The 21,070-nt window shown below is 44.2% G+C and overlaps 2 protein-coding genes across 2 annotated transcripts in view; one reads left to right on the top strand and one right to left on the bottom strand.

The window, feature by feature from the left end:
- LOC129456146 (NLR family CARD domain-containing protein 3-like) overlaps positions 1–21,070 on the bottom strand; it is a 217,679-nt gene that overhangs the window by 171,771 nt on the left and 24,838 nt on the right. The window lies entirely within an intron of this gene.
- Positions 50–20,700, top strand: LOC117387011 (NLR family CARD domain-containing protein 3-like). Its single transcript, XM_055229700.1, has 12 exons — positions 50–196; positions 3,090–3,187; positions 3,270–3,356; positions 5,129–5,227; positions 5,291–5,360; positions 5,461–5,659; positions 5,747–7,532; positions 7,603–7,776; positions 9,628–9,795; positions 9,861–10,025; positions 19,321–19,367; positions 20,037–20,700. Exons 1-12 carry the CDS (start codon positions 176–178, stop codon positions 20,582–20,584), a joined length of 3,462 nt encoding a protein of 1,153 aa, XP_055085675.1. The 5' UTR covers positions 50–175; the 3' UTR covers positions 20,585–20,700.

The raw sequence follows: 21,070 nt of genomic DNA, 5'->3' as shown, positions 1-21,070 counted from the left end.
CAGCCTCTGGAGGATCACAGTCCAACATCTTTACTGCACACAGCTGTAAAAACACCAGATTAGGTTGTTTTATTCACATTTATCAGAGATCTCAGGAGAGACTTTATATCAAACAGAGGAGGAGCAGAGGAGCAGAGGAGCAGAGGAGCAGAGGAGGCTCACAGTGACTCAGGAGATGTTGGACTGTTTGTCTGAGGTAATAATGACTTATATTTACTTGTGTTGTGTCACAGTCACTTTGTGGCTTTTTGAACACATTCTTTATGTAATCCTAGTTTTATGGTATCAGACTCTTCACTTCTAATGGGTTATTGAGTCACATTTTCAGATTCACCTGTTTTACATTTAGAATAAACTGAACTTTTTGCTTAGATTTGAACTTGGACTTGATTCATTTCAATCTGAGAAAACAACTGAATTAGTCCAGTTTTCTGCTCTATGTCTGTGTTTGAGTATAGATTTTTGAAGTAATTGTACTTTTTGGAGTAAATTTTAAACCTGTACTTGTTCTTGTAATGGAGTATAATTGCAGCCATGTAATTATACTTAGTTACCTTTAAAATCATATGAGTAGTGAGTACAGCACAAGTCCCAATGGTCCTGATCCACGTCTGTCTCTCCTCTGTATCTGCTCCTTTATAAACAAACACACATAACATCACTGCATCGCCTGCTCTGATTGGACAGAGCTCACAGAATATGCAGATTGTGCTTTGATATATTTCACTTTAGATTTAAACTCATCAATTTATATCAAATAAGGATCAAACATGCCGCTAACACTATGTTAAAAGTACATTTTAACCACGCAGCTGTACTTTTATTTGAGCACAAATTTGCAGTACTGTTCCATGACGTGTTGTAGCTGCTGTAGCCTGTTAGGGTTAGGGTTAGGGTCTTATGCTGAACCATAGAGTGTCGATGATAGGGCCAGAGACATTGTTTTACAGATGTAGGAGTCACTTTGAGCAGCTCAAATGTAGAGGGACAGGGCCAGAGGAGCTGCAGGCTGAGAACAGCTTATTTACATTTATTCCATCACCAAATTATCTTTTGGTTTTCTGATGTAGTTTATACAGAGAAGTGTCAGAAAGACTTGAGTGTTTGGGATATGAGGCTGTTAATGTTTGTTTTATGTTCCTAATCACAGGTCAAAGGTTTGATATAAAGTCTCTCCTGTGATCTCTGATAAACAGTAGATTAGATTAGCCATTATTGTCTCCCTTAGGAGAAATTTGTCGTGGGACAAAGGAACTAATGCCACATATAGAAACACATATAACGTTATAACATACAGTACACACACAGTGGACACATCAATAAATGCAGTTCATCAGAAAAACAACCATTCAACATTTGATAATATTGCACGGCCTTCCCATAATTAGCATATTTTCCACATTCCCTGGGGCCTAAAGCTGTAAAGATGTTGGACTGTGATCCTTCAGAGGCTGATGAAGGTTAATCATTCATATTTTATTCGTTATTATTATTTATTATTTTTATTGTGTTGCTATGGCTGTGTTTCATCACAACATTCTATAGAACAATCATATTTAACACAGAAGAGTCAAATGTGTCTGATTCAAACACAGATATTTGCTGTAATAATGTGAGTTCTTGGCTCGAGTCACAAACAGAAACAATCAGGTTCAACATTTGTGGATTTACATGTTGATGTGACTCGTGAAAATACCATGTGATCAACAGAGAAATGTGTCTCTGTCCCATCTGAGAGTAAAACATTATGATTTATGGATTTAGTCCAAAATCTTTAGTTTTGTGCTCAACAGAATCAGACGAGCAGTTTTACAGGGATCACAGGCTGAAGCACACACACCCTCAGGCCCTGGACGCTCCATTAAAGAGGCATTATGGAACTTTTCTGGAGGAGTGTACACCACCTCACTGTCTCTACGGAGATGTGACTGTGTCACCCAGAATGTTCCACAATACGGCATTAAACATATATTTTGTTGCTCCTCGCCTGGCCGATTTTTCTTGTTTTGTCTGATTTTTCCTGTTGTTTTGTTTTTGTGTGTATATCTCGGTGGCTGAGTGGCTCATGCTTCACAGCAGAAGGTTTGGTTTGATCCCCGGGTCGCCCAGGCCTTTCTGTGTGGAGTTTTTCATGTTTCTCCTCGTGTCTGGATGGGTTTCCTCCAGGTACTCCGGTTTCCCCCATCAACCAAAACATGAACGCCCTTCGAGACAACTGTTGTTGTGATTTTAGGCGTTACAAAAATAAATGAATTGAATTTATTTTATTTTTTTATAACTCAAAAAATAAATAAATAAATGTTTACTTTGAGCGAGATCAGCATGGAATAGTGTCACCTGCTTGTTACAATATATAGTTTAATGCCATACTGTGGAACATTCTGAGCAACACAAAATATAAACAAGCAGGTGTCTGACCCTCCACAGCAAAGTTACACAGTGCACCTTTAAGAGAAAATAAGATGTTTGTAGAAAAGTAAAGAGGGAAACGTTTAGGACCAGACTCAGGATCTGGGCCAGATCCAAGTCCACAGACAGAGTCCAAAGTCCAGGTCCAGGACAGGTCCAGACAGCAGCAGTGATGGAAGGAGTTCAGCTTTAAAGCTCTGAGTAATGTCAGGTTTATTTCTCTGTTCTGCTGAGTCCACATTAACACACATGGGAATAGAACCACCAACCTGTCGCTGAGTCCAAATGTGCCTCTGTGTCTTTGATTCTTTACTGTCTGTTTTACGGTACATTGTCTCTGTGTTTCTGTTTGAAGTGTCTTGCCTTAGGATTGTGGGTATGATGCCACTTGGTCTGTTGTTCATCAAGAGAAAACTCCTAAACAAATATCTGGTTAATCTGGAATAAAAGTGACCAAAAAATAAAATGCATCTCAAAAATAACTGTACAGAAAAATGTGTGAAACAAAAAATCCATAGAAGAAAATGAAACTTTCTCAAACTACCAGTAAACAATGTAGAAGAAACACGGGGCAGTTAGACACATGTTACAATAAAACACAGGAATGAAGTCCTTAAATGAGACTCCAGACTCCAGTGCTGAGGACTGTGATCTAATGTGAGGTCCCCTGTGTCCCTCAGCAGCACCTCTGCCCTCTCACTGTCACTCAGACTGGACTGAGCATGGATCAGAGAGAGACCAGAGAGGACGGAGCCCCTCCCTCTATAAAAGCTCACAGGTAAGAGAGGATCACTAACACTCCACCACTGTTCTCCATGTCAGAGCTCAGACTAAAGCCACTGCTCCATCTGTGTCCACAGACCTGCTCCTGGGGCCAGAGGCGTCTCATTCAAGAGTGATGAGTCTATGGGACAATGGATTCATTTTAAAAGAGAACATGGTCCAGAGTAAGTCAGACTCACCTCATAATGTCAGGACTTTATGTTCACAGCCTTTTTAGAATGATATGGATGACTTGTTTTTTATTAAACTCAACATAAGTGTAAGAGCTGCAGATGACCTCTGTGACTGTGAGGAGGAATTAGACAAGTTTATTATAACACAATTTATACACAAAGTCATTCAAAGAGCTTTACAGAATAAGAAAGACATTAAACTCACAAAACAAACTATTTGGAGCCTGGATTTAAACACTATCAGAGCAGAGGCCTGTCTCACTTCTTCAGGAAGGAATGATCCAGGTTTTAGCTGCAGAAAACTGAAACTCTGATTCCTCATGTTTAGTCCTGACTCTGAGCACCAACAGGAGGCCGGGACTAAACCAGGACTAAACTAGAACTAAAGAAGGTTTACACCAGGACTAAACCAGAACTAAACCAGGACTACAGAAAGACTCAAGCATCTCCTAACAGATGGTTAATTTGACACTAACATGTCAGATGTTCTTTGGTGCTGGTCCATGGAGAGACTTGTTCATGCTGCATTGCTCATGTTTGTCTGGATGTGAACAGTTTGAAATGCTTGACTTTCTCTGGTCTTTTCTTGTAATAGTTTTATTTTTGAATGTGTGGATGTGTCTTAGTTGTACAGGGCCCACACTGGCAGAAGTCCTGTGTTTTGGAGTAGAGAGGGCTTTACTGTGCTGCTCTGTATGGGATGTTTTTTATTCATACAGGGACAGTGTCACTAAACACTGACCAAAAGGAAAGATGCATTGTACCAGGTTAGAGCAGAAAATGATCATTTCCACCTGTCGTCCCTGGGCAGGTTGATGTAACAGTTTACAGAATCTAAAAGTAGATGGAAACATGACCATATCACCAAACATTATCACATATAAGTTACTAACATTTCATTCATAAAACAAGTGTTTCACTAACACCACACACTCACTCACCACACATGGGCATTGGGGCACGTGTGACACATGGGTAGCAGCTATGAAGATATAGTATTCTTACTGTGACTTATGCCAGCTTTCACCAACATCGCAGTGAAGGACGAAAGACGAAACATCTGGTCGCCAAGAATCCATCTGCCATTACTGTTTTTCACCCACGAGTCTTTTCGACCACAAGTATCATAGCAACTAAAGACCCAACCTGGAGTGAAGATTTGGAATGTAATGCCCCTTCCCATCCCCACCGCTGGTTTAGCAGGAAGTGGGTGCTTCGCAACGCTATCTTTCAAATTAACTCTTGCCGGAGCAACCTTGGGGAAGGCAGCTGATGGACACAATGGCAAAATAAAAATACTAGGATTATATCGAACGGATTGTAAGCCCAAAATGACGACTTGAAATACACTCATGCTCACATCCTATTTGGAACGAGGTGGCTATCTGGTCAGCTATGTCCAATTATATATCCAGTCCATGTACAGACTGGATTGTACTGTTCAAAATAACTAATCCATTTGTATTGCACACAAGCTATTTATTAGCAGTGGACCAAAACATGCGCGGTAGAGACTACAGGTAGTATGTCACTGTCGCGACCCCTACAGTATACTCCCAGTAACACTATGGTATACAGTGTGGACAACCTTAATAACCACTTTATAAGAACAGTGTCTACAGTTGTTTGTGTTTGACTGTGTGAAAATGAACCAACAGAAAGAACCAAAAGGTATTCTATGTGATGATGGATTACGGAGTGAGGTGAAAACAAGTGTTAATTCGAGTTATTGTGACTGAAGTGTGTTTTATTTTGTGTCTCAGGATCCATCATAAACATTCTCCTTCTGAACCTGGTCCCATCTGTGAGTCCCTCAGGAGTGACCGCTCTATGGAACTTCCATTTAATTTTGCCACAGAGCCGTAAGTTTATGTTTAATAAAAAAATTGTAATGAAAATAAGTGTTAAATTAGTCTCTCTCACAGAGTGGAGCAGCAGGGTCCAGAGGTCTCCAGTGGTCAGCACCATCAGACACAGCTGGACTCCATATTTAAGGTCTGTCACTAAAGTTTGTAAATGTTCAGATGAATGAGAACTTGTTCCACACAGATCTGACACTGACTGCATTTGTGTTGTTTATAATGTGTCTGTTCAGCTTCTGGAGGAGGACATCTTCACTTTTGTCCAGAAGGAGCTGAAGAAACTCCACAAGGTTCTGAGTACAGATTACCCAGAATGCTTAGAGCCTGTGAAGGATGAAGAGCAGAGGAGCAGCAGTGAGGCTGTTCTGAAGATCACACTGAACTTCCTGAGGAGGATGAAGCAGAAGGAGCTGGCTGAGCGTCTGTGGAGAAGTAGGACCATTTAACACATTTAACAAGGTGCTCACAGTCGTTTTATATTCTCTGAGACTCAGGCCTGTATCTGTTGTCTTCATTCAGGGAGTTATTCTGGAGTTTGTCAGCGTAAACTGAAGTCTAACCTGCAGCAGAAGTTTGAGTGTGTGTTTGAGGGCATCACTAAAGCAGGAAACCCCACCCTTCTGAATCAGATCTACACAGAGCTCTACATCACAGAGGGAGGGTCTTCAGAGGTCAACCAGGAACATGAGGTCAGACACATGGAAACAGCCTCCAGGAAACCAGACCCAGCAGAGACAGTCATCAAATGTGAAGACATGTTTAAAGGCCCAGCTCACACACATGGACCAATCAGAACAGTGCTGACAAAGGGAGTGGCTGGCATCGGGAAAACAGTGCTCACTCAGAAGTTCAGTCTGGACTGGGCTGAAGGCAAAGCCAACCAGGACATACAGCTGCTGTTCCCGTTCACTTTCAGAGCACTCAATGTGCTGAAGGAGAGAAGCTTCAGCTTGGTGACACTTGTCCATCACTTCTTTAGTCAAACACAAACAGAACTCTGCAGCTTTGAAGACCTCCAGGTGCTCTTCATCTTTGACGGTCTGGACGAGTGCAGACTTCCTCTGGACTTCACCAAAACCAAGGCCCTGACTGACCCCACAGAGTCCGCCTCACTGCACGTGCTGCTGGTAAACCTCATCAGGGGGAGCCTGCTTCCCTCCGCTCGCCTCTGGATAACCACACGACCTGCAGCGGCCAATCAGATCCCTGCTGAGTGCGTCTCCATGGTGATAGAAGTCAGAGGGTTCACTGACCCACAGAAGGAGCAGTACTTCAGGAAGAGGTTCAGAGACAAGGCCGACACAATCATCTCCCACATCAAGACGTCCAGAAGCCTCCACATCATGTGCTACATGCCAATCTTCTGCTGGATCGCTGCCACAGTCCTGGAGCATGTGTTGAAAAGCAGAGAGAGAGAAGAGCTGCCCAAGACCCTGACTCAGATGTACATCCACTTCCTGGTGATTCAGGCCAAAGTCAAGAACATCAAGTATGAAGAAGGATCTGAGACAGACCCACACTGGAGTCCAGAGACCAGGAAGATGGTAGAGTATCTGGGAAAACTGGCCTTTGAGCAGCTGCAGAGAGGAAACCTGATCTTCTATGAGAGTGACCTGAGTGAGTGTGGACTGGACGCTGCAGCGGCCTCAGTGTACTCTGGAGTGTTCACACAGGTCTTTAGAGAGGAGCAAGGCCTGTATCAGGACAAGGTCTACTGCTTCATCCATCTGAGTGTGCAGGAGTTTCTGGCTGCTCTTCACGTCCATCAGAGCTTCATCAACACTGGGATCAACCTGCTCTCAGAGAAAACAAAAATGTCTAAACAGTTTAGTGTGACAAACAACTTAAATCATTTTCACCAGACAGCTGTGGACCAGGCTTTACAGAGTCCAAATGGACATCTAGACCTGCTCCTCCGTTTCCTTCTAGGTCTTTCACTGTCGACCAATCAGAGCCTTCTACAAGGTTTGCTGCCACAGACAGAAAATTTCTCCCAGAACAATCAGAAAACAGCTGAGTACATCAAGAAGAAGCTGAGTGAGGATGTGTCTGCAGAGAGGAGCATCAACCTGCTCCACTGTCTGAATGAACTGAATGATCGTTCTCTGGTGGAGCAGGTACAACAATACCTGAGGTCAGGACGTCTGTCTGAAGGTGGACTGTCTCCTGCTCAGTGGTCAGCTCTGGCCTTCATCTTACTGTCATCAAAAGAAGATCTGGAGCAGTTTGAGCTGAAGAGATACTCTGCTTCAGAGGAGGCTCTCCTGAGGCTGCTGCCATTGGTCAAGGCCTCCAAGAAATCTCTGTGAGTAACTTTTGTTTAACAGAGGATGGTTTGATTCAACTTCTACATAAACACTGTTCTCTCTCTCTAGATTGAGCAGCTGTAACCTGTCAGAGAGAAGCTGTGAAGCTCTGTCCTCAATCCTCAGCTCCCAGTCCTCTAGTCTGAAAATCCTGGATCTCAGTCACAACGACTTGAAGGACTCAGGGCTGGAGATGTTGTCTGGTGGTCTGAAGAGTCCTCACTGTAAACTGGAACAGCTCAGGTCAGAGGGGTTAATATTACTTAGTATTATTACATAAAGTGCTGATAGTGTAAGAAATTATTGCAAACCAAGTCAAGAGTTGAAAGATGTTTACCTGTTACCAGAAGAGGAAGGTACAGACAGCAAGCACATGTGGTACACTACAAAGTAGCCTTTCCAGTAGTTATACCCTGAGAAACATACTATCTATAGAAGGCTGATACTTAATGTAATTTTACATACTGCCCATACACAGTCATAAATGGGTAGACTGTTAACTGTTACCACAAGATAGAATATGTCACTGAAAAGATTGCGTGCAGTCACTGAAAAGATGGATTGTAAAACCTCATGTTCTTCCTGCCACCTGTTACTCAGAAGTAACAGGTGGCAGGAAGGACATCTTAAAATCAGCATGTGTAGCATTCTTACTGAGAAAGAAGTTCACATCAATGTTTGTAACGCACAATATTCAACACAAGATTTTAGAGTAAAGAAATAAAATAAAAATCATGCTTTTATTTATTGCATTGCAAACAAAACATTTGATAAAAGTTACAAAAAGATATGAGACTTCTTATTTGTCTCATTTTGGATTGAATGCAGAGACTCGATGATTGAATGCGTCTCTGCAAGTACTGGGAGCACTTGCAATGCAGTGACCCATCAGTCATCTACCAGTCCTCTGTTTCAATGTGGCCTACATAAACTCAATTCATTTTCAGTTCACTTTTTTTTTTTTGTAACGCCCAAAATCACAACAACAGTTGTCTCGAAGGGCGTTCATGTTTTGGTTGATGGGGGAAACCGGAGTACCCGGAGTAAACCCATCCAGACACGAGGAGAAACATGCAAAACTCCACACAGAAAGACCTGGGCGACCCGGGGATCAAACCAAACCCTCTTGCTGTGAGACATGAGCCACTCAGCCACCGTGCTGCCTACACACAAAAACAAACAGGAAAATCAAACAACAGGAAACATCAGACAAAACAAGAAAAATCGGCCAGGCGAGGAGGAGGGAGGGGGGCGGAGAAAGGCCAGGCGAGGAGGAGGAGAGCCGGGCGAAGAGGATGAGAGCCAGGCGAGGAGGAGAGGGAGGCGGGTGGAGGAGGGCCAGGTGGGGAGAAGGAGCGGGTCCAAATGATGCTAATGTGTAGAGGGAACCGGGGGGATCTCCACAAGAATTTTGCAGCAAATGACATAAATTCCTGTATTCTGCTGCATTTTTATTTATTTATTTATTTATTATTACTTTGCCAATAGTAATGTGCTTATGACAATTACTTGGTGAAATTTCATCTATGTTTAAAACTATGCAGCAAACAATAGACCTGCATTGATGTTATGTTCATTTGTTTACTTCAAGTAAAATATCCAATTCAATACATCATTCAGGCAAAAAATCAGCTGAACTCTCTGATGCTCTGGTTTTGTGCAAAGTTAGTGCATTGTCATTTTAAAATTTTTCATTTTTTCCACAATAAGGACATTTTATTTTGAAAGGGCCAAAAGAATTACATTAGATAAAAGTAACATAAAGACATAGGACTTTTTATCTGTGTAATTTTTAGTTAAATGCAGGTGTGGAGTGGGGCTATAAAATCTACGTGAAGCACTAATGGTCCATCAATAATCCACCAGCCCAGAAACAAATGACTCACCGCATGGGAAGGGTCGACCATAGAGCCACAGCAGAGTCACTCTGTGTCAGATGGGAAAGATGTGAGGGGAGCGGCCGCTGTCTTCAGCCGCACATTCCCTTCATATTGCTCCAGTCTGGAGTAAAAAAAGACCAGCACCGGCCCCACAGGCTGAGGCTTAAACTCTTGTGTGGTGGTTCTAGTCTCTAATGTCCCTCTGTCTTCCCAGTCTGTCCCTCTGTGGACTGTCCCCTCACAGCTGTGGGCCTCTGGCCTCAGTCCTCACCTCCTCCAGTCTCACACACCTGGATCTCAGTCACAACGACCTCCAGGACTCAGGAGTGGAGCTGCTGTGTTCTGGACTGAAGAGCGCCCCCTGCAGACTGGAGACGCTCAGGTGAGATGCTCCCATGATGCACTCTGCCCCCTTGTGTCCACATGAGTGTAATGCTGTGTCTTTAGGCTGTCTGGATGTCTGGTCTCACAGAGGGGCGGGGCTGCTCTGGCCTCAGCTCTAAGCTCCGCCCCCTCCCACCTGAGAGAGTTAGACCTGAGCTACAACCATCCAGGACCCTCAGCCGAGCTCCTGACCGCTCTACAGGACCAGCGCCCCCTGCTGTCTGTCAGGTGAGAGCGCCCCCTGCTGTCTGTCAGGTGAGAGCGCCCCCTGTCTGTCAAAGGCACAACCACACACACAGCAGCACACTGGAGGTGAGGCCTTTAGGCACAAAGGCAGAGGAACCAAAAACATTCAGGCAAATACCAGCTCCATCTGCATTGGTCCAGATGATGGACCGGGTTTATCGTTTATATCTCTCTAAATACTGGATCTCACAAGAATTGAAAACTGGCACAAAGTTCAGTAGTATTAGTAGTAGTAGTAGTAGTAGTAGTATTTATAGTAGTATTTATTCCTGAGCATGGCCCCTCTCAAGCCTTACAGACAGAAGTGTCAGGACTGTCCCAGAGCTCGATGGGGTTGGGCTGAGGTCTGTCCTGGATCTTGGGTTTAGACCTGGTCCTTCTCCTGGTCTCAGTCTGGATCTGAGGGTCCACTGTGCAGGACTCAGGGTGGGGTTCTGACAGGACTGGGTCTCTAACCTGTGCACTTGTGTTAGGTTTAGGCACCTTAGGCACCCCCTGTATTTCTCAGTTTCCTAGTATTTTGTTTGTTTGCTTTTTTTAAGTCATAAGAACTTATTCCCAATTTTTTCCTGTTTATTTTTATAAGTTTAAGTTTGTAATTAACTGAGAAGTTTTACCCAAGTTATTTTAGTATACACTATAATATATACATATATTTTTTTGTGTGTTTGTTCCTGGTCTGGGTGTTTTGATTTCCCGCACCAGAGGCTTTAAATATTGTGAGCCTGGTGTGCTCGCACTCTCTGCTCCCCGCTCTCCGCTAGTCTCTGCTCCTTTGCGCCAGAGCGCGCATGTACTCCGCTCGCTCTGGGTCTGGCACTGCTCCCTGCTGGTGCCTCCATTCCAGGTCCATATAGCATTTTGTTAGCTTAGCTTCTTTCTTTCTTTTGGCCTGTTGAGTCCGGGTGTCCTGTGTTCGTTCTTTATTTTGTGTAGGGAAAGTTTATGGGTTGTTTTTTGTTCGGGTAGGGACAGCAGGGCACTGGTAGCTCCTACTGCTCCTATAGGGTTGGCCTGTTCAGCACACTGTCTTTATTTTATGTTGGCCGGCTCACCACGGTCATTTTCTGTCATGATGCCTCTAGTATCTGTCTCCCTGTGTGCCTTCCCCTCCCTCTCCTGTCTGAGCTGGGCGGAGTTCCCAGCTCCTCCCGCGCGCACCTGGAGCGCATCAGCGCAATTACCTCCACCGGCTGCGGAGCATATGAGGAGCTGGGACTAGACACTCGGCGCGAGATTCCTCACCCTGTTCTGTGCTGTCGTTGTCTGCGTTTCCTCACCCGGCCTGTCCTGTTGTTGTCTGCTGGATCCTACGTGTGTCTTCGCCTCCTGTCCTGTCTTGGTCTCTGGCTTGTTTCCCGTCACCTACCCTGGCTCCCGCTTGCTGGATTACTCCTGCTCGGTCCTTCTTGTTCCCGCGTCTTGTCCTGTCGTGCTCTGGCCCTGGATGTCTCCTGCCCGCTCTGGACTATGCCCGTCTGGCCTGCCTCCCACTCCCTGTCCCCGTGTGTGATACATGAACTGTCTGAACTGTCTTCTGCACTATTGTAAATAAACACCGTGAATTTGCCCCGAGTCTGCACTCCTTGGTGCGCACCTACACCCACCGTTACGACATTTTCCTTTGTTACTTTGTTTTTTGTTGGGCACAGGGTATGGTAAATGCTGTCATATTTGTGCCCTTAGTTGTCTTTCATTTGTTTTTGTGGTAATGTTGTGAGGTATGGTTGTTCCACTTTTGCGTTTGTTACATAATTGTGCAATTTGTTATGACTTTGGTGGTAACTAATGTATTTTGAGATGCTTTTCTGAATTGTTTTATGCAGGTAGAGGAGGTCTTTCAGTGTAGCAGGCTATTTTGTGCAAGGGTTGTTTAATTATGCATTTGACTTTGTTTTATTGTAGGCTGTAGGATTCTAGGTGGAGATGGACTTCCACCTAGATGAGTTTGTTAAGGCACCCACTTTGGAAGCCTTTCATAGGTGCATGAAGGACCAGTTGCTAATTTTAGCTGAACATTATTAGGTTGTGGTCACTAAACAAGCTAAAAAGTCAGTGATCAAAACTGAGGTGTTATCAGCATTTGTGGAGTGTGGCATTTTTCCTGCGGCTGCGTTGCCTAAAAGTCTACGTTTATCCTCGTCTGGTGCAATAGATGAGGCTGTCCATTTAAATGAGCTGGAAGTCTTGTTAGGAAGGCTGGCATTATGGGAAAAGGAACTACATCTGGAGCAGCAGAGGCTGGAGAAGCAGACTGAAATTTGACTGGGTGAACTGGAGCTTGGGATTGGGTCACGTGAGTTCAGATTGGGTACGGATTTTGAAGTGAGTAAAAATATACGTTTGGTGCCTTTATTGAATTAGAAGGATGTTGAGAAATACTTTACAATTTTTGAATGATTTGATGAAACATTAAGATGGCTAAAATTAGTGTGGACTTTATTCTTGCAGTGTACTTTAGTTGGAAAGGCATAGGACGCCTACATGGCTCTCTCCGCCGAGGATAGTTTAGATTTACATAAAGTAAAATCTGCTATTCTCTCTGCTTATGAGCTAATCCCAGAAGTGTGCCAACAAAAGTTTTGTAAAATGAGGAAAAACTACAACTGACTTATGTTGATTTTGTTTGAGATAAAGATATTTTGTTTGGTGCTCCTATCAGGTAGTGCTCCTATCAGAATGTAAATAATATTGACCAGCTACAATAGTTAATTCTGATGGAAGATTTGAAAAATTGACTTCCCGAAAAAGTTGCAATTTATTTGAATGAGAACAAAGTTTTCGACGTGCATCAGGCTGCTATGTTGGTTGATGAATATGTGTTAATGCAAAGGGCAGTGTTTTAAGAAATTTGAGAGAAGCAGCTGTAATGGCAGAGAAACAGTTAAAAATGTTTCTAATCCTACAGAACCTGTTAGTTCTGTGTCCAATGGTGATGTTAAAATGGATGAGATTAAAGTTCATGATGTAACATGCTTTATTGTAAGAAGAAAGGACATATTGTTTCCAGTTGTCCAGTGTTAAAGAAAAATTATTCAAAATCTGTCGCTTTAGTTAAAACTGTTAGCCGGGAAAACCCTGTGAGTACACTGATTTTAAGCCTTTTGTTTTGGACGGGTTTGTGTCTGTTTCCGCTGATGATGAGAAGGTTCCAGTGAAAATATTACGGGATATTGTAGCCTCCCAGTCTTTTGTGCTCGAGGGCGTGTTGCCACTCTCTGGAGATGTCCTTGTGCACAGCTTTAATATGCACAACATCGGAGTCGTCCTGCACAAGATTGTGATTCAGTCAGATTTGTGGTCCAGGGAAGCTCTGGTTTTACAATATCAGAAGTTTCGGTCATCATGGGAAATGATCTAGCAGGTGGAAAAGTGTTAATGACACCTGTCCTAGTTGTAAGCTCTTGCCTTGATGAGCTCACAAAAAAATCCAAATGTTTTTACATCCTGTGCTGTTAAGCGTACAGTCGCAAAGCGTGAAAGGGAACAGGATAAAGACGAAGTTGATCTGAGTAACAGTTTTTTTGGTGTTTCTGAAATAGTGAACGATAACGGTGCTGTGAAAAGTAATATAAATTGTGATACTGACTTACCTAATTTGAGCAAGCTGTCGTTCTCCAAACAACAGTTGAGGGCTGAACAAAAGTCCAATGTGTCGTTGGCACATTTATTTGATGAGACTGTAACCAGTGACGATGTTGAATCAATGTCCACTGGTTATTTTGTGAAGGATGGGTTGCTGATGTGTAAATGTACGCCTTTGAATATTTCTCCTGTTAAAGACTGGAGTGCTGTTAGGCAAATTGTTATCCCCACTCCAAAGACAGTGAAAAATGAAGAAATCATACAACTGCATTCTGCGTCAATTTTTTTGGCTGGGGTTAACCATTGTCACTGTAAACCCTGTCATTGGTGCCAGGTTTCCAGAAAAACAAACCAAGTCATTCCTCTAGCACCACTGTATCGTATCCCTGCAGTTGATGAACCATTTGAACACTTGTTGGTTGATTGTAGGTCTGCCGACTCGCCCCAAGTCTGGAGACAAGTTTTTGATAACTATCATGTGCGCAGCGACCCTCTTTCCAGAAGTTTTCCCCGTGCATAAAATCACTACTCCCTTTGTCGTGAAAGCACTCGTTTTTTTTTTTTTGCTTTTTGGTTTACCTTGAGTTGTTCAGACAAACCAGGGTTTTAACTTTATGTCTAAAATCTTCACGCAAGTCCTTCACCAGTTGATCAAGAAGTACTGTCATTCCAGTGCGTACCACCCTGAGAGTCAAGACTCAAGCGTTTCCACCAGACTTTTAAAACGATGCTTCGCATTTACTGTCTGGAGTTCAAAAAAGGCTAGTATGAGGGGGTTAATTTGCAAATGTTTGTAATTCGGGAAGTGGTTCAAGAGTCCCTGGGCTTTAGCCTGTCTGAGTTGGTTTTCGCACACACCGTATGTGGCCTGTTGAAGTTATTAAAAGACAAGTGGTTGTCCAAGAAGTGAAAAAAAAATATTTTGGATTATGTCAGTGAATTTAGACTGAAGCTACATTGTGCATGTGAGATTGCAAAAGAAAATCTTAAAGTTGCACAAGCTAAAATGAAGTCCTTGTTTGACAAAAAAGATGAAGGTGAGAGCGTTTCAGCCTGGTAAAAAAGTTTTGTTACCAATACCAGGGTCAAGCGTGCAAGCTCACTACAGTGGGCCTTGACAGACAGGAAAGTGGGTGATAGGGATTATTTGGTCTCTACACCTGACAGGCGACGTAGGTCCTCTTTGTGCCATGTTAACATGTTGACACTTTATGTATAGTGCACGCCAATGCTGAAGTTCCCCAACCATGCGTTTGTCTGGCTGTTCGTGTCCAAGAGGAGCTGTCCAGTGCTGAACCGGAGGTAGACACGTTTCCTGCGGCTTTGATTCAGGGGAAATTTTCAATTTTTTTCAATTCTGTAGTGTTGGATAACTTGCCTCTCTTGTTGACTCATTTTGATGTTCCCCAGTGTACTGCTGTTGTGAATTTGATCCAGTCTCATAGGTCATTGTTTGCCATTATTCCCAGCCAGACGCATGTGCTCAGCCATGATATCGATGTGGGTGATTCACACCCTATAAAACAGCACCCTTAAAGAGTAAACCCAGACAAGCAGGGCCGTTTGAAGAGGCAGGTAGATTACAACACCCCAATTCTAGCCACGCCACATTTTGTGCGCTGTTTAAACTCACTGGAGATGCGTGGGACGCAGGGGTGGGAGCTTTCCAAGATAGTCCTGATGGAGTCTAGCACCCAGTGTCTTATTTCTCAAAAAAACTCAATAAACACCAGCAGCAGTATTCTACCATTGAGAAAGAAGAGCTAGCTTTAATCAAGGCAGTTTAAGGCAGTTTAGTTTAAGTTAGTTAGTAGTGAGCTGAGTATTTTAATATACACTATTTTAGTATATATTTTTTGTTTTGTTCCTGGTCGGGGTATTTTGGTTTCGTGCACTGGAGGCTTTAAATATCATGAGTCTGGATTGCTCACATTCTCTGCTCTCTGCTCACCGCCAGAGCACATATGTACTTTGCGCGCTCTGGGTCCGGCATTGCTCTCTGCTGGTGTCCCTGCCTTATTTTGTGTAGGGAAATTTTATGGGTTTTTTTTTTTTGTTAGGGTAGGGACAGCGGTGCACTGGCGCTGGTCATTTCCCTTTGTTACTTTGTTTTTTGTTGGGCGCGGGGTATGGTAAGGTTTTTTTTTTTTTTTCCACACCTCCTTTTCTGTATTAACAAGAAACAGAAGCCACGAAAATAATAAACTGCTTGAACCCTTACCTCCCGTGTCAATAAATATGTTTGATCTCTTTGGGTCATAACAACATGTTGAGGATGAGTCGATATATATATGTACATACACCTAAGTCCTGTGGTTGTCCTATGTAGTCTGCTTTTCCTTTCTACTCACTGTGATCCTGGTGTAGTCCTGGGTTAATCCTGATTCAGGCCTGGTACAATCCTCCTGTGTCAGTCCTCGTTTAGTCCTGGTTCAGTTCTGGTAGATCCAGTCTTGGATTATTAGGAAGTAAATATATGTGTTTTAGGATTTCTCAAAGTCAACATCATTGACATGTGCTGTAACAGTCAGTATTACCAATGTATTTTTGATGTATTACTTGATATGGCCATGAGGTGGCGCCTCACTATTTCTAATGTACTTTAAAGTCACAGTTCATCTGTTGTAATGCAGGCGGATAGGACCAAGAGATGCAGGACTCGGGGAAAGGTTTACAGTGTTTATTTACAATAAGTGACAAATTGAACAATAATGAAGGTAGATCTGGCGATGAGCGGTGGGCGAGGTGCAAGCAAGGGTCCAGAGGCGGAACGTGGAGTGGGAAGGATACGACGGTGCGGACATTACAGGAGCAGGGAGCAGAGTGCGAGCCAGGGTCGAGATATTCAAAATGGCCTAGAGGGGTTTTGAAAGCGGTCTTCCACTCGTCCCCCTCCCTAATGCGCACCAGGTGATAGGCGTTCCATAAATCCAATTCGGTGAAGACGGTGGCTTCATGAAGTGGTGTGAATGCGGAGTCGAGGAGTGGAAGGGGGTATTTATTTTTAACATTGATGTCCGACTGTTACTAAAAACCTCCCTCAAATTGTGGTAGTCCTCCGGAATTGAGGAAAGATCCGGTGCCTCGGGAGACTGGTCGAAAGTGGAGGTAGCCCCCCCAGCATGTGACAGAGCAGATTGGAGGCAACGGGCGTGGCAAGAGGAGCTCCACCCCGACACCCTCCTCCGGACCCAGTCGATAGTAGAGTTATGAGTCTTTAGCCATGGATAACCCAGGACCAATGGGGAGGAAGGGGAAGAGATCACATGGAAGCTGCGGGACTCATGGTGGTTGCCGGATAAAATCAAGGTGACTGGTTCCGTGACGTGCGTGACTTGAGCTAAAAGTTTTCCGTCAAGAGCTAGTGCAGTGAGGGGACGCTTCAAAGGCTCCAGAGCCATTCCCCACTGCTCGGCCACCCGCTGATCAATAAAGTCCTCCTCGGCTCCGGAATCAACGAGAGCTAAAACAGGTAAAGTCTCTGAGCGAAAGCACAGCGTGGCCTGGAGTAACAGTTTATTGTCTTTCTCGGGGATGGCCTGCTGACCCACCAGTACCCACAGGGCTACTGGTGGGCCTGGTCTTTTGGCCGAACTGGACCTGACAGGAGACTAGGTAGTGCCCCTTCTTGCCGCAATAAAGGCACTCCCCCGCCAGGCAGCAATGCAGACGCTCCTCGGCCGAGAGGTGAGCACGACCCAGCTGCATGGGTTCCCTGGTCGGTGGTGAAGAGAAGCGCCCCTCGGTCCGAATAGGTGGATGGCGTCCGTCAGGCCCGGCGAGTGAATGGCGTCTCTCTTTTCGGTGTGTTTGCAAACGGTTATCAATCCTGTTCGTTAGGGCAATCAGAGTTCTCAAGCCGGGAGGCTCGTCATGGGAAACTAGTTTGTCCTTTAGTCAGTCGTTAAGTCCCTTTAAAAATACAGCTTTTAAGGAGCTGTCAGTCCAATCCACTTCAGTGGCAAAAGTCCAAAATTCTATAGTGTAGTCCACTACCGACTTAGATCCCTGGGTCAGGCTGAGCAGGCAGGAAGCAGCATCCGCCTGGTAATGTGGGTGGTCAAATACTAGTTTAAAATCCTTCAGAAAGTCCTCAAAGTTTCTGTGGTTCAGCACAGTCTTAGCAAATTTAGCCTCTGCCCACTGGAGCGCTCTCCCTCTTAGTCCGCAGATATAACGAGTCTTTGCAGCGTCAGACATAAAGCGGGCTGGGCACTGCTGAAACATAGACATGCACTGAAACAGGAAGCCCCGACAGAGGCTGGGCTGAGCTGAATAGGGGTCCGGGTCCATGCCCCTCGACTCCAGGGGGCTCGATGGTGCCGTGGCCCCGGTGGTGGTGGCCCCGGTGGCTGGAGCCGAGGGAGCGGGAGTGAGCAGCGCGGCGAGTGTTTAGTTGAGCCACCCAATGGGACAGAGACTGGTTACACTCCAACAGAGTCTGAATGGTTTGGTCGTGTTGTCTGATGATTATTCCGTGGTGAGAGAGCGCCTGGCGGAGCGTGGGATCCGACACTGAGTCTGCTTGGTCCATTTTTTGGCCAGATCGTTCTGTCGTAATGCAGGCAGATTGGACCAAGAGATGCAAGACTCGTGGAAAGGTTTACAGTGTTTATTTACAATAAGTCATCAATTGAACAATAATGAAGGTAGATCTGGCGATGAGCGGTGGGTGAGGTGCAGGCCAGGGTCCAGGGGCGGACCGTGGAGTGGGAAGGAGACGACGGTGCAGGCAGTGGAGGAGCAGCCAGGGTCCGGGGTCATGGAGTGCAGGGATGGAGACAAGGGGAGCAGAGCCAGAACGAGGAGCAGGGTGCGAGGCAGGGTCCAGTGACGTGTAGTGCAGAGGCAAGACAAGACAGACTGTACCAGGGCTGAGAAGCCAGGCCGGAGCAGAGCCAGGAGCGAGGGAGCTGGGACGGTCCAGGGAGCAAGATCTGAAAGGTAGCACAAAATCCAATGAGCAAGGTAACAGCAAGCAAAAATACAAAAAGCAAGGACAAGCAAGATAATCAAGTTGACACGTGGACGATCTGGCACCGAGTGTCTGGTCCTGGCTCCTCTTATCCTGCGGCAGGTGGCATTGATTGCACTGATGAGTTCCAGGTGTGCGCAGGAGGAGCCAGGAGCTCCGCCCAGCTCCAGCTCAGGCAGGTGAGGGAGGGGAAGGAGCAAGACAAGAGGCAAAACAGGGAGATGGAAGAACATGGATCATGACATCATGACTTGTTAAGTGCTGTTTAGTCATTGTGGGGTTTCTAAATATTTAATAAACTAAGTATTGGTGTAAGTCTACTACAAGTCTTTTTCTTCTTCTATTGCAGAGCACATGTCAATGGCTCTCTGCCTGACCACTACCACATGTTACAGTTCTGAAAACTCCATGGCTAACTCCCTGCACACGTATTCAGTTATTTATTTATATAAAAAAAAAAAAACCATCAAAACAAACCTGTCTTAAAATGAGATTTAAAAATGGCTTCATGTTTCAGACTGATATCATGTGTTTCAGTCTGATGCTGTGTGTTTCAGTCTGATGTTGTGTGTTTCAGTCTGATGTCGTGTGTTTCAGTCTGATGTCGTGTGTTTCAGTCTGATGTCGCGTGTTTCAGTCTGATGTCGCGTGTTTCAGTCTGATGTCGCGTGTTTCAGTCTGATGTCGTGTGTTTCAGTCTGATGTCGTGTGTTTCAGACTGGACCATGCTGGAGCTGTGAGGTTAACACCAGGACTCAGAAAGTGTAAGTTTTGAGAAACTCCATTTGAAACAGACACTTATTTAAATGGATAAAATGGTCCAAGGACCTCACATAGAATATATATTGTTGTGTGGCCTCAGACTGTGAGGTCCACAGCTGTGTCCATGACTGAATCCAGAGTTCTTCTTAAAGCAGATCCTGAAGAGTCCAGTCTGGAGCTGTGTAACTGCACTCATGTTTCAGCTCAAACACAACAGTGATCTTCATTCTTCTTCTGGAGACAGTGGATTTAAACCAATCCCCTGTTCTCCTCTGAGCTGTGCCTCTGCTGCCTCCTCCTCATCACTAGAACAACAACAGATATCACACAAACACTGGCAAAAAGGACAAAAGCTGTGAACAAGCTCCTGAAACACAGAGTCACATGTCTCAGCCCCTGTGTGCACCAAGCCCCATCAGAACTAGTGAGGCTCTGAAACTAAAGGAAACACGTCAGCTGATGCAAAAGAAACATGAGCCAAATATAAGACTGGAATAGAGACAGAAATAAAATCATCATAATAATAACATAATAACATTCTTAATAATAATAAATAATTGAATGCCCTTAAATCCATCTTTCATGAATAGATTGACCCATATTAAACTATAATTAAATGTGTGTCTCCACATGGGACTAACTGCTGCTGTGTTGTGTCTTCTCTCCATCAGATTTCTGTGATCTCACTCTGGATCCAAACACAGCTCACAGAAACCTCAAACTGTCTGACAACAACAAGAAGGTGACACGTGTGACAGAGAAGCAGCCGTATCCAGATCATCAGGACAGATTTGACTTCTGGCCACAGATTCTGTGTTCCACTGGTCTGACTGGTCGCTGTTACTGGGAGGTCCAGTGGAGTGGAAGGGTTTTTATATCAGTGTCTTACAGAGGAATCAGAAGGAAAGGAGGCAGTGATGACAGTGCATTTGGATACAATGATCAGTCTTGGCGTCTGGTCTGTTCAGAAGGTGGTTTCTCTGTTCATCATAACAACAAAGAAACCTTCCTCCCTCAGTCCTGCTCCTCTTCTGGGAGAGTTGCAGTGTTTGTGGACTGTCCTGCTGGCTCTCTGTCCTTCTACACAGTCTCCTCTGACCAACTGACCCACCTCCACACCTTCAACACCACATTCACTCAGACTCTGCTCCCTGGGTTTACGCTCTGTCCTGACTCCTCAGTGTCTCTGTGTCCGACAGACTCACCCTCCTCTGTGTAAAATACAACAGTCAAATCTGTAGAAAAATCACTTTGTAAATGTTGATTTTATTTTGACTTCATTTGACAAGAGATTTATTTACAATGTTTTATTTCCTCTCAAAGACAAACTGCAAACTTAAGTCATGTAGTAGTAGTAGTATCACATGAATAAATCTACTTAAGTAAAAGTATTAAAGTACCTACTTAAAAATGTAGTTAAACAGTACAAAGTAAACTTATTTGTTTGAGATTTTCAGATCTAATAATAGCTTCAAATGTGGTGATTTTGATAAAGATTTGACATGATTTTTTTCTGTTCAACAGAAACAATTGACTCATTTATTTTATGTTTTTATTTGTATGACTTTGATTGTTGTGTTAAAAATAAACCCTTTAAGTAGATCTCACAAATATTATGGCATTCTGTGGTTGGGATTGAAGACTCCCCATATTGGTTCAATTTTGTCATTCTGAAGGTACAAGATGTCAGGATATCGTCCTTGAT

Source organism: Periophthalmus magnuspinnatus, chromosome 19, assembly GCF_009829125.3.
Source record: "Periophthalmus magnuspinnatus isolate fPerMag1 chromosome 19, fPerMag1.2.pri, whole genome shotgun sequence".
Lineage (NCBI taxonomy): Eukaryota > Metazoa > Chordata > Actinopteri > Gobiiformes > Gobiidae > Periophthalmus > Periophthalmus magnuspinnatus.
The sequence above is the reverse complement of the archived record's forward strand: the minus strand, read 5'-3'. Positions and strand labels throughout refer to the sequence as shown.